General features: G+C 39.8%; 1 protein-coding gene across 2 annotated transcripts in view; it reads left to right on the top strand.

The window, feature by feature from the left end:
• Window positions 1-13801, top strand: part of STX8 (syntaxin 8) — a 243914-nt gene that overhangs the window by 44731 nt on the left and 185382 nt on the right. For both annotated transcript variants that reach the window (XM_045824154.1, XM_045824153.1), the window contains exon 5: window positions 9342-9466. In XM_045824154.1, the coding sequence (XP_045680110.1) occupies window positions 9342-9466 (125 nt within the window). The remainder of the gene's footprint in view (window positions 1-9341; window positions 9467-13801) is intronic.

Raw genomic sequence — 13801 nt, 5'->3', positions numbered from 1 at the left:
CCATGCCGAATGCCTAAATGCAGATTGTTAACCTCGGTTGAGCATGTAAGTGTGGTTGGTTGTGATGAGCAAAGTGAAAGAAGGTGTGGTGTGTTCCTTATTTAAGGTAGTGTCAGAAAGGCACTGCTCTGGCATGAGAAACCCCCTCATAATAGGTAAGCATGTTGTCGACTTTTGTTCATTCTGTTTTGAAACATTTTCAAGAGTGCGCTGTGTAGTAAAGTAAGGAGCTGCTTATAGTAAGTGGTAATTATTGGGTTGCTTAACATTTATTTTGTAGTTGAATTTTAGTCGCTAACCAGCAGATGGCTCTCAGTCACCATTAGTTTAGTAGAGCAGCTAATTGATCTCCCACTTAGAATTTTAATGTTTTTGTGTATCACTCCTTCTTAACCCCTCATCAGGTACAGTGACAGCCACACTTAAGGTGAAGACTTGTTCCTTTGGTTTTATTTGCTTGATTTCAGGTTGCCGGCGTGACTCTCAGGAGTAGCACGCTGGGGTTTCTCAAATTCAGGTAGGAGGCCAACGTGATGGCCTCTTTATGGCCTTTTCCAACCTGCATTTCTACTTTTCTATAAATTGTTTAAGTTTTTAACTTAATGTTGAAACTTTTTCTTGGTAAATTTGGCCAGCAGTGAATAGGGATAAAATGGGATTTGTTTACAATTAGAAAAAATATTTGATCACAATCGATTTTAAAGATGCTATGATGAGAATTTCCTTGGGTGATATGTAAGATATTTTCCTTGTTTGAGTTTTTATTGTTCTAGACTAATATACAATAAAAATTATTTTATTCCATTTAACAAAAAAAAGTTATTTTGAGCATTTACTTTGCAAAGGGCACTGTTTGGGCATTCATTGTCACTGAAGTATCAGCTCTCTGAGGTCAGGAATTTGTCCTGTTGTTCACTTCCGAGCCCCCAGAGTAGTGCCCAGCACACAGAAGGTACTCAGTATTTGTAGGAAAGACAGATGGTTGGGATACAAGAAAATAGGAGAGAGTACTGGACTTAAGAAGTTAGCCATCTAGTAAATGTGGCTACAAATAGATCCATACATAGATCATGATCTTAAAGGAGCAATTTCACTTTGGGGCTATGTTGTTAGGAACTGTGTTGAAGTTGGAGAAAATTCTGAAAGGAAATGAAAAATTTCCCTTTCCCTAAGTTGTACAAGTTCCCCAAGTCACCCCGCTTGGCTGTCTCAGTCCCCTGTATCCAGTCTGTTCACCAACACTCGTGGAGTTTCCCTTTGAATCACTGTGCGAACTGGCCCTTTCTTGCTGATCCTTCTTGTTGTTTCCCTTGCCCAACCCTCGTCACTTTGAGTCTAGATTATACTAGCTTCTGCAGCCTCTCCTCACTAACCTGGCCTACAGAATATTGCCACTTCTTGCCTCCAAACAATTGATGTCAAAGAATCTGTTCCTGACTGAAATTGGAGCTGCTGTGCATCTCTCTAGTCACAGAAAGAAACTACAAAAAGAAAAAAAAAAGTCTTGGAAAAGGAATTCCCTTTCATACCATAGTAGCATTTCCTTGGTTCACCGACACCCTAGAAATATCTTCCCTGGTCCTAACTGCAGACCTCCCTGTGGTCTGTGAATACTCAGTGATATTTTTTTCAGATAAAACAAACATTTTATATAGTAATTTTTACATCTTTTTGAAATGTTAAGAGAAGCTAAGGAAAGCTATTTCTGGGAATTCACTGCTTTTCTAGTTCAGTGTTCACTTGATAAGAACGCCCTCCCTATGAACTCTACAAGCTTCAGTTGCGTTTGTCAGCAGAATAGCATGGATTATCTGTGCCCCCTTTAGATACCATCATCATTTAATAGTGAACATCATTTGCCTTTGGGGATGGAAATGCAATATTTTTATAGCATATCTTTACTTTTATTTTTTAAAAAATATTTTTATTTATTTTTAGAGGGAAAGAGAGAGGGAGAGGAATATCAATGTGTTGTTGCCTCTCGCAGGTCCCCTACTGGGGACCTGGCCCACAACCCAGGAATGTGCCCTGACTGGGAATTGAACCGGTGACTCTTTGGTTTGCAGTCCAGCTCTCAATCCACTGAGCCACACCAGCCAGGGCTTTATAGTATATCTTTAGAAGCAGCTATGATTGTTTTGGTAAAATCTTTATAAGACATAATCTAACCTATTTATTATGTGGCATTTATTAATAAGTTCAATTTTTTAGATAACTTCCATCTTGAAAGAATATGGATAAAAACTGTTTATTTATTTAAAAAATTTTTTCAACTCTATCCTAATCTCAAAAGGAGCATTCCTTTCTTTCCGTTCAAGCATTTCCTTTCTTTACCTTACTTTTCAAAGGAGAAACACTCCACTGCCTTTCCAAAAGGGGGCTGGAGCTACAAGGTGTTTTAGTGACAGAGTTCCCTCTTAAGTACTGTTCTCTCTGTCTGCTGGAACAGAGTCAGGCTTTGCAGCTAAAGTCTGAAAGGCAGTAGCAGTTTGTTAAATTTTTTTTTGCTTTTTTCTCTTTAAAAAAAAATCTCAAAACAAAAATGCCCCTCTTGTTTTGTCTCCCTTGCTTAAAAAGTTTAGTGGTTTTCCTAGTTCTGTTTCATAAACATGCGCCGAAGACTTCTTCTACAGAACACTCTGCGCACTGCTTGTTTGGCACTAGCGGCATAAACATGGCTGCCATGTGGCCTCTTTCCCTACAGAGCTCATAATTCAGGAAGCGAGACAGATGAGTAAATAACTAACTACAATCCTGCTTGATAAATGCCACGCCAGAGGTTTTGAACAAAGTGCCGTGGGAGCACCAGGGAGTGATTGATTCAGGGGAAGGGGGTGGGGACAGGGATCAGGAAAGACTGAACAGCAGAAGTGACATTTGAGTTGAGCCTTAGGGGATGAATAGAATTTTGCCAGATGGACAAAGGCGTGGGGGTGGGGACCCTCCAGACTCATACAAAAACATGAGAGTGTGAAAGTTTGTGCCTTTGTCTGAGCCGTGGTGAGCAGTCTGGAGGGCTGAAGGAAGCGCCGGGCACGGCACGGAGGGGGGTTTCGGGATGACGTTGCAGAGATCACTGGGGCCATATTGTAGAGCTTACACTTATTCTGTACCTTCGAGGGAGTGGTGAAAGTTTGAAAACAGAAAGTGTTAATGGCAAGACTCTGCTTTACAAAGATAGTTCTGGCAGTCCAGTACTAGACACCTTGAAAGAGGGTGACGGGGAACAAGGAGACCAGTCAGAAGGCTGGGACCATCTTTTACCTGAGAGCTGATGAGGGCCTAGGCCAGGGCCATGCCAGTGGCGATGGAAGTGAAGGCACATAGTTGAGAACCACCTCTGAGGGAGGCCTCTGTAATTGATGAGGTGTGGGACTGGCGGGGAGGGAGCAGATTTGGACCATTTGGGAACCCAGTGATGCTGCTGACCAGCATAGCGAGCAGAGGAGAAGAAACAGCTTTTGGGGGTAAAAGTGATGAACTTGATTTTGGATATATTGGGTTGGGAGTGGAATACCAGTTAGAGATTCCTAAATGAAAAGCAATAAATGCAGATATAGACCCTGTAGGGAAGTATTCTGGGTAGAGATAAATTTGGAAGTCTTTAACACAGTCATGTTCCATCAGGATGACGGCTGGAAAGGTATACCTCACCAGGATTTTATATGCGAGTTTCTTTCTAACTGTGTTTCCTTTCTCCACCCCCCAGATTTTTTTTATTTTATTTTTAATTACAGTTTACATTGGATATTATTTCGTATTAGTTTTGGGGGGTACAGCATAGTGGTCAATCATATACTTTACAAAGTGGTCCCGCCAGTACCCACCTGGCACCATACCTAGTTATCATAATGGTGGTATTGACTATATTCCCTATGCTGTACTTTATATCCCTGGAATTATTTTGTGGCTACCAATTTGTAGTTCTTAATCCCTTTGCCTTTTTCACCCAGTCTCCTATCCCTCCTCCCCTCCGGCAACTGTCAGTGTGTTTTTGTATCTATGAGTCTGTTTCTGTTTTCTTTGTACATTTGTTCTTGTTTGTCCCACCCTCACCCCCAGATTCTGATATCAACCTACTGGGAAGGGGCCATGCCCCTCTCCCACCCCCGGTTAAGAATCCACTACCACAGTGACTCAAGAGAAAGTATACTATTGAGTTTGTGTTGGGACATAAAAAAGCATTTAAGCACTGCTAGCTCCTGTTCTTATGGCCTGAAGTCAGTGGAACAGATAAAATTGCCCAGAGACAGACAATAGAGTGAAAAGAGAAGATCTACATAGAATTCCTGAAGAACACCAATATTTAATGGGGCAGATGGGGGAAGAGCTACCTGAAATTACAGAGAAGGATCTGTCAGTGGGAGAGAGTGGTGTGGAAGAACCCAGGGGAGGAGAGGTTCCTGGGTGAGGGAGCATGGTCCGCTGTGACACATGAGGCCTAGGGGAGGGGCAAAGTGAAAACTGAAAGGAGGTTTGGCAGTAAGATTATGAGTGAGGAGAATTTTAGTAGTGTGATGGGGCCAAAGTTGGACTACAGAGGTTTGAAGGATGAACTGGGAGGGTCAGGAGGTAGAACTGATGAGCAAAGTTCATTCTTTAAAGAAGTTTGGCTGCAGATAGGAGTGAAGGTTGTTGCTTGAGGATTTATAGGATGGGGAACAACCAGGGGCTAAAATCACAAGATTCAGGATGAGTATGAGGATGAAAGCCACTAAAACAGATAGAGGTTCACAATGGCTACCTACTTTGGAATCAGTACTACTAGATCCAGCCCTGGGATTTCAGCCACTCTCCACGGTTATCCCACGCACGTAAGAGGCTCACGTCACCTGCCCACGAGACACCTCTCATGTTCTGCCGTTTCTTGGGATGCCTTCCATCTCTCTCTCCTGCACTTAGTTAAACCACACCCATTCTCCAAAGCTGTCTTGAGTCTCCTTCCCTTTATGGAACCTTACTTGAGATGGTAGGGAGAAAGTGTCCTGGGTTAAGAGTCAGGAGCTGTGGGTTGAACCTTTCGTTATGCCACTGAGTGTGCGACCTTGAGGAAGTCACTGTGATGTTCCTTTACCTTGGCTTTCTTGTCAGTAATACCAAGTCTGACTTACACACAGTCTTATGTAAAATCCACAGGAAATAATGTTGGAGAAAATGCCTTGGAAATTACAAAAGAGCACTAGCATATGATATTGTAATTTCCTGACCATGCTTATTCATGGTCAATTGAATGGTCAATTTATTTCATTCATTCAGTTATTTTTTTTTTGCCAAATACATTAATTCACTCAACATTTTTTTCAGTGCCTGTTGTGTTAGGTACTGAGGATATACTGACAAACAAGACAGCCCCTACCCTTGGGGAACTTGCAGCCTTGTGTAGGAGGCAGATAATCAACCAACACGTAATGTGTGATAGTGGTGGTTTAAGTCCTAGAAAGAAAAATAAAGCAGGATGGGGGTGGCTAAGGAGTTACAGGGAAGAGTACTGTTTTAGATAGAGTCATCATGGAAACTGTTGTGAGATGCCATTGGAGCAGAGTGGAATGAATAAAGGAGCAAGGCCACGTGACCTCTAGGGACAGGGCCTTAACCGTGGTGGGTAGGAGGGAACGGCGGGCACAAAGGCCCTGTGATGTGAATGCGCTAAGTGTGTTCTGGAGACAGCAAGGAGGCTGGCGTGGCATGTTGGTTATCGTAGAGACGCTGTACCTTCGGGGTGCGTGGGAAGACGGGGAAGGCTGTGAGCAGAGGAAGCAGTTCACTTTCACGGTGATCACGCTGATGGCTGTATGGGGAGTAGATTGCAGAGGGGAGGAGTAGAGGCAGGAGACAGGAGTACCAGGGTGGAAGCAATAGAATAAAGGAGAAATGGTCAGATTTTAGATATGTTTTGAAGGATTTCCTAATGGACTGGATGCTCAGCGTACATAAGATAGAGTCAGAGATCATTCCAAGGTTTTTGGCCTTAGCCAACGGGTCTGCAATGGCCTTGAACTGAAAATAGGAAGATGGGGGAGAGGAGAATGGATTTCGTTCTCTAAAAAGAGTAAGAGGGAGATTGTTCTTTTTTTTCTTTGTTCTTATTTATGCAATTTACTACTTAATGAGAAAAAAAGTAATTAAAGCAGTAAGCATCTTAAAGATCATCTAATTCAGTGATTCCCAATGACAGAAAATTATCTTCTGTAGGAATAAAAGGAAGACCTGTCTTCCCCCACTATGATGAGTCTTCCCCACTCACCTCCCAACCCCACTACTAACAAGGGTGTCTTATTCCTCAAGTGTTAGACCAGAACTTTTGAAAACTATTGGCTCACTTAGTTTGCTTGTTTTGTGGGCTGAAGAGGCTGTTGGCATTGCTCAGGGCTACAAAGCTAGCAGTTCTCTTAGTTCAGTTAGTAATTGCTTCATGTGTGGTTAGTTTTCCTTTTCAGTTTGAGTATAAGCTCCTGGAAAGCAAGAATTATGTCTTAAACTCTTCTATAAATATATATGTATTACAGATTTAATATATAAATACATACTTAAAATTTATATATTAAATATAAGTACATATTTAATATATAAATATACATATTTATATGTATATTTTACCTAGGAGAAGACTGAGTAATAAGAGGCATCAGGCCCAGACATTAGGTTGAGCGTACAAACCAACGCTTCTGCACAGTGATACCTGCGATCTCACCTGCTTCGTCAGTAAGGGCACAGCCATCACTGGGTTTCCCAGTAGGTGCAGGGCATCAGCAAAGTACAACCTCCAAAAGAAAAGAGAGAGAGAGGTAGTTCTGCCTTGAAAAACTTCACAAAAATTTTGGAATCAGATAACCAAGAAAGAAAGCATGAGGGAGTCATTGTTACTGCAGTTTACTGTTGCTTTTTTTCAGTGCTTAGAACTTTTATAGTTTCGAATTCAGCCCTGGGACAATGTTTCTTGCATGTCTGGTGGTCGATGAGTTTTTTTTCTGTAATGTGTACTTGATATTAATATTAAAATTTGCCCACATGGTACTTTTATTCTCTAGTAGGTGCTATAAATATATTTATGTAACACACATAAAATTAAAGGCTGTAGTTCCAATTTGCTGTTTTTTCTGAGATTGCTAAAACAATTTTCTTGCATTTTCTCCTTTAGTAATTAAAAATAATAAGCTCCAGGTATGGCGTGCACTACCAGTGGGACATAGTGATATTAGCTTTAGGGGAACAGTGTCTACTGTCAACTCAGGTGCAGTGTACTGATTTGAATGGATGCTCTTAGCTGGGATGGGTGCCCTGAGGTTACTTGCTGTACCTCTGACTGATGTGCCAGTTTCTAGGTCTTGCTTTCACAGTGGACCATATGCAAAATCCTGCGACTCCTGTTTTGATCAAGAGCTGGCACTTGCATGGTGTTATAAGAGTTAGGGATGTACTTTGATTGTAAACTTCCTTCTTTCTTGCCTTTTTCCGTTGCTTTCTTCCCCTGTCTTCAAAAATAATGGAATTGAATGATTATTATAGAGACTAAATCTGAAATCTTGACATTGTAGGTACTTGGGACCAACCAAGTAAAGTGAGGCTTCAAAGAGGCACATCTGCTTTTCGGTGACGTGGGAGAAGGCCATACTTCTGTCTGCGTGTTATTAGAATACTTGGGTGGAGAGACCAGCTCTGTGCTGAAAATCTTAGTCTAAGGGATCAATAATTTTCTTCCAGTTTTGTATGGGTTTGTTTGTTGATACATAGCCTATTCTTCTGTAGGTTTTATAGTGCTAAGCTAGAAAATGAAATTAACATAGCCTTTTGAGATATTCCCATTTATTAACAAATTATACTTCAGTGCCTCCAGGAATACAGCACAGTAAATGGTAGAATGACAATGGTTAACATTTACTGAATGGTTTTTACCTTCTAAGCACCACATTAAGCACTTTCCCCCCTTTTTGCTCATTGTTCCCCCCAATCAGAGTGAAAGCAACACCTGTAACAAAAATATATACTTTGTAAGGACAGAGATTTTGGTCTGTTTTATCTATATTCTGGTTTTTTTCCTCCTCACCATTGATGAGAGCAATGCCTACCACTTAGTAAGTAGTAAGTAAATGTTTTCTGAATAAAGGGATTATCACTTTTATTCCCCAGCAGCTCTCTGAGACATGTAGTACTACAGCAATGGGGGGTGGTAGCGCCAGGGTTAACTTATGCTGACAGCCATTCACTCCATGGTGGGGAGCAGCGAGCCGTCCCGTTGAGGGTTAAGGGTGACTTTCAGTTCCTGCCTTCTGTCTAGTAGACATGAGGCTCGTTTATGTGAAAGGTTCAACAATAGGGTAGCGGTTATTTGTAGACAGTATGAGAGATGTGAAAAGAAAGGGCTGGAAGAATTACAAATAATGTGAGCGAATACATATAAATGGCCTGGAGCTGTACCTGCACATAACAGATGCTTAACACATGGTAGCTGCTATTGTCACTGGTACGACTGTCTTGTCACTGTTGTCGTTATCATCATTTTTTGTGAATCCTGTGAACTCTAAAGTGACTGTTCGCATCTGGGTTGAAGAGGTCAGAGATAGCTTTATAAACAAGGTGGTCCTTGTGCCTTGGACAGAATGTGGGCAGGTGGGGACAGGAGAGGAGATGCTTGAGATGAGAAGAATCCTATAAACATGGGACTGAGATGGGGCTGCAAACGTGTGCTCTCTGTTCTTCAGACAGCAAGGAGGCCAGTGTGTCTGGTGCAGAAGGGGCACGTGGTTTACTAGAGGGAATAAAGATTAAGGTTGATGATTCAGAATTCATTTATTATGTTATGAATGCTACATTTTATTTATAAAATTAGATTTGAAACCCTGCATGTGTTTCTGTCTGTGAGCTACCAAATACCCATTAATAGAAAATTATATGGTCATTTTTCAGTGCTGTCATCTGTGTCATCTGTGGTCAACATTGTATCTTCTTGAGATGAAATTTGTGCCTTTGATGTCACATAGCCTGTGAGACAGACTTTGTCCTGATAGAAAGGCCACTTCCATTTAGCCTTGTGTTTTTGTAATTTAAGACCCTCATTTATGATTATTGACTCAAATGTATTTTGGAGGATTAGGAGGAGTATTACATGCTGCCATAGTTTCCTTAACAGGCTGTAATTCTCCGGAGGCCCGGGCTTGTGCTTTCCTCATCCACAGGTCTCCTCCAGCACTGAGCACAGTCACTGGCATGAACGAGGATGCAATAAATTGTGGTCGAATTGAATTTTCAAAGCACCCGAGGCTGGCCACTTCTGCACTTGTGGGAGTAATTTGCAGCAGAGCTATATTTTCTGAGTTATGTAACACATTTAATCTTGTTCCTAGGTCCAGCCTGATGACGGGAGGGGCCAAGCGAGGCGTCCCAAACCCTTGGCTCTTTGAGGAGCCGGAGGAGACCAGAGGCTTGGGTTTTGACGAAATCCGGCAACAGCAGCAGAAAATCATCCAAGGTACTGAACACCCAAGGAGTGTGGGCTCAGAAACCTTCTCAGGTGTTTCCTAGAATCTGGAGTGTCCCTTATACCAACTGAAGATCAGAGGGAGAGCTGTTGGTCTCTTAAAGCCCTTGGTGGTTTTGTGCCTCAGGATACCTTGATGTCATCCATGGAGGTACCTAGTGACTGGCTCCTGGGAGAGAGCGTGCAGACAGCCCTGAGCCTGCTAATAAGCCCAGGTGAATCTGGGGCAGGCGTGCCCTCCTTCTCTGCACAAGTGAGAGTTTTATTCTCCAAACACAAGCTCCATCTTTTTCTTATGTAAAATGTCACTTTGGCCTTTACCTCCAAGTTTATCTTGCCCAGTGGCTTTTAACTCTGCTAATTATTTCTTTTACTGTCTTCTATTTTTTAAATTTCAGAATGCATGATGGTTATATAATATCAAACAATACAGGGATGCATAAAATGAAAAGCTCTCCATATTGCTTCTCCAATATGTAAACAACTGAACGGATAATTCCTCAGGCTTTTTTTCTATACATATATATTCAGTATAAGCACACATTTTGCATAAATGGGATTAGGATATATGTAATTCCACAGCTATTTTATTTTTTACTTGATATGTATCATGGACATTTTTTCATGTCAGTATTGAAGTAGGTTATTCTCTCTAATTCTACTTTTAAAAACAGCTTTATGTAGGTATTGTTGACATTATTATAAATCGCACACAAAGCAGATGATTCAGGAAGCTTTGACATATGTGTACACCTGTGAAACTATCACTGTAATCAAAACAATGAACATAATCACTGGTCCCCAAAACTCTCTTCATGTCTCTTCGTAATTCTTACTATTGCCCCTAGATAGCTGCTGATCTGCCTTTTGTCTCTGTAAACTAGTTTCTGTTTTCTATACTTCTTTGTAAATGGAATCCTACAGTATGTACTCCTATTGGGAGGATTCTGGCTTCTTTATCTAAGCATAGTTATTTTAAGATTCATCCACCTTGTTGCATGGGTCAGTATTTCATCCTTTTGTATCACAGAATAGTATTCCATGGTTTGGCTTAACCACAATCTGTATCCATTCACATGCTGATGAGTATTTTGATATTATAAATAAATTGCTATAACATTTATATGCAAGTCATTGTATAGACAGAAATTTCATTTCCTAGGTAAATATGTACCAGTGGAATGACTGAGTCATTGTAGGTGTATGTTTAGCTTTTAAAGAAATTGCCATAGTAGTTTTGAAAGTGGTTGTACTATATTACATCACTGCTAGAAATATATATCTTATAATTGTTTTGGATCCTTACCAAAACTAGGTATAGTCAGGTTTTTAATTTTAGACGTTTTAACAGGTGGGTGTTGCATTTCACTGTGGTTTGAACAGGAATGTCCCTGATGACTGATGAATCTGTGTGTGCCTCTTTGCCTTCAGTCCGTCTTCTCTGGTGAAGTGTATGTTCAAGTTGTTTCCCTACTTTTAGTTGGGCTGTTTGTCTTCTATTATTGAGTTGTAAGAGTTTCCTTATATACCCTTTCATATGTTATTTGTCAGATACAATTTTACAAATATTTTTTCTCCCTCTATGGCTTATATTTTTCATTATTTAATGATATCTTTTAAAGAACAGAAATTCTTAATTTTGATGACATCCAGTTAGAAATATTTGACTACCTAAAGCCATAAAGGTTTGCTGCTTTTCTTTCTAAAAATTTTATAGTTTTAAGTGTTATGTTAAGTCTGTGATCTATTTTGAGTTAATTTTTTACATAAAGAGGTATAAGTAGAAATTCAGGTTTTGGTTTTTTGTTTGTTTGTCTGTTTGTTTTCGGATTTGTATATCTGTTTGTCCTTTCTCTATGGAATTACTCTGCATTTGTCAAAAATCAATTGACCATACATGTGTGGGTCTGTTTCTGGGCTGTTCTTTCCCATTGATCTTTTCACTTACCTTTGCGTCAGTGCTATACTGTCTCAGTTATTGCATCTTTATAAGTTTTTGTCAGGTATTATAATTCTTTCAAGTTTATTTAAAAAAAATTGTTTTTTGGAAATGGTGGGTCTTTTGCATTTTCATGAGAATTTTAGAATCTACTTTCAATTTCTACAAAAAAAAACCTTGAAATTTTGATTGGGATTACATTGAATCCTTAGATTAAATTGGAAAGGATTGACATTTTAACATTAAACTTCTGACCCATGAATATGGCATATCTCTCTATTTATTTATTTATTTGTTTGTTTAAATTTAATCTTCATTTTATATTTTCATTGCCATTTAGTCCCCTGTATATCTCTGTTTATTTAGTTTTTATTTAATTTTTCTCACCATTGCTTTTGCAGTTTTTACTGTGCATGTATTATACATCTTTTGTCATATTTATCTCTTAGTATTTCATATTTTTATTCTCAATGGTATTTTAAAATTTCTGTTTCTGATTGTTGCTAATATATAAAAGTACAATTGATTTTTATATATTCATCTGGGGTCATGCAACCTTGTTAAACCTACCGATTTGTTCTATAATTTTTCTTTTTGTAGAATATGTAGAATTTTTATACAAGTGATTATATTTTCTGTAAATAAAAACAGTTTTACATTTTTTTAAGACAAGTTTTTAGAGCAGTCTTAGGCACACAGCAAAATTCAGAGGAAGGTATGTAGTTCCCATGTGTGTAGTCTTCTCCCATTACCAGCATCCCCCCCAGAACAGGACATATGCTGCACCTAATGAACCTACACTGACTGACTCATCAGAGCTACCCAAAGTCCGTGGTGTATCTTAAGGCTCACTCTTCATGCTGTCCATTCAGTAGGTTTGGATAAATATATAAATGACACACATCTATTATTAGAGTAACATACAGAGTATTTCCAATGCCCTAAAAATCCTCTGTGCCCTGCCTGCTTATTATCCTTCCCTCCCCACTCAATCCTTTGTGACCTCTGATCTTTTTATTGTCTCCAAGTTTTGCCTTTTCCAGAATGTCATATAGTTGGAATCATACAGTATAGAGCTTTTCAGATTGGCTTTTTTCAGTCAGTAATAGGATAGCTCATTTCTTCCTAGCACTAAATAATTCTGGATATACCAAGTTTATTTATTCATCTAGTAAATTATCTGCTAGTTGCTTCCCAGTTTTGGCAATTATGAATAAAGCAGCTGTACGTATCTGCATGCAGGTTTTTGTGTGCATATAAGTTGCCAACTCTTGGGGTAAATACCAAGGTGAATGGCTGCTGTATTGTATGGTAAGGGTATATTTACTTTTATAAGAAGCCACCAAACTGTCTTCCAGAGTGGCCGTCCCATTTGCACTCCCACCAGCAACAAATGAGAGTTCCTGTTGCTCTGAATCCTCTCTAGCATTTAATGTCGTCAGTTTCAGATTTTGCTGTTCTGATAGATATGTAGTGGTAGCTCGTTGTTTTAATTTACATTTCACTACTTACATAAGTGGAGCATTGTTTTATATCCTTATTTGTCATCTGTATATTTCTTTTTGGTGAGGTGTCTGTTAAGGTCTTAGGCCCATTAAGAATTCTTACGTGTTTTGGAAATCAGACCTTTATCAGATATGTGTTTTTCAAATACTTTCTCCCACTCTATGGCTTGTCTTCTAATTTTCTTTTGTTAAAGATTTTCTTTATTTACTTTTAGAGAAAGAAGAGAGGGAGAAAAACATTGGTCAGTTGCCCCTCACGTGCCCTCAAATGAAGACCCAGCCTGCAACCCAGGCATGGACGACACCCAACTCACTGAACCCCACCAGTCAGGGCTCATTTTCTTGAGAGTGTCTTCACTGTCATACAGATTTGTAAAGTGTTTCATATTCTTTTGAGGGATATATCATTTATTTAATAAAATACATGGAAGTGAAGAAAGCTGGTCAGTTGCTTAGGACTTGCGAACACACCCTGACCCCAGGGCCGAAGGTGGGTGGCGGTGAACATCATCTGAATTGGCTGCCCCCTGGTGGCAATCCAAGAAATGTCATCTGTGTTCAGTCTTGAGCTGGATGTAATCATTCATTCATTCAACAAAGCCTCTATGTGCAGTCTCCTGTAGGCCCATGCTAATTGTCTCTAGCACAATCCATGAGATTAAAGTTACAGTTTTGGCCTTTGGCCTTTGGCCTTTGTACTGCTTATTTTCAATGGTAGGTCTTTTCTCTTACCACAAAACACAAGTCACAGAGCAGAAGTTTTACATTCTAATAAAGTCCAGCTTATCAATTATTTGTTTCAACGCTTTTGGTGTAGTATGTAAAAAGTCTTTACCAGACTTCCATTTCCTTGTTCTGCATGTAAGGACCTAGAATGTGGTC

Source organism: Phyllostomus hastatus, unplaced genomic scaffold, assembly GCF_019186645.2.
Source record: "Phyllostomus hastatus isolate PE091 unplaced genomic scaffold, TTU_PhHast_1.1 phas_scaffold_55, whole genome shotgun sequence".
Lineage (NCBI taxonomy): Eukaryota > Metazoa > Chordata > Mammalia > Chiroptera > Phyllostomidae > Phyllostomus > Phyllostomus hastatus.
Note: the sequence above shows the minus strand (reverse complement) of the source record. Positions and strands in the feature narration are given on the sequence as shown.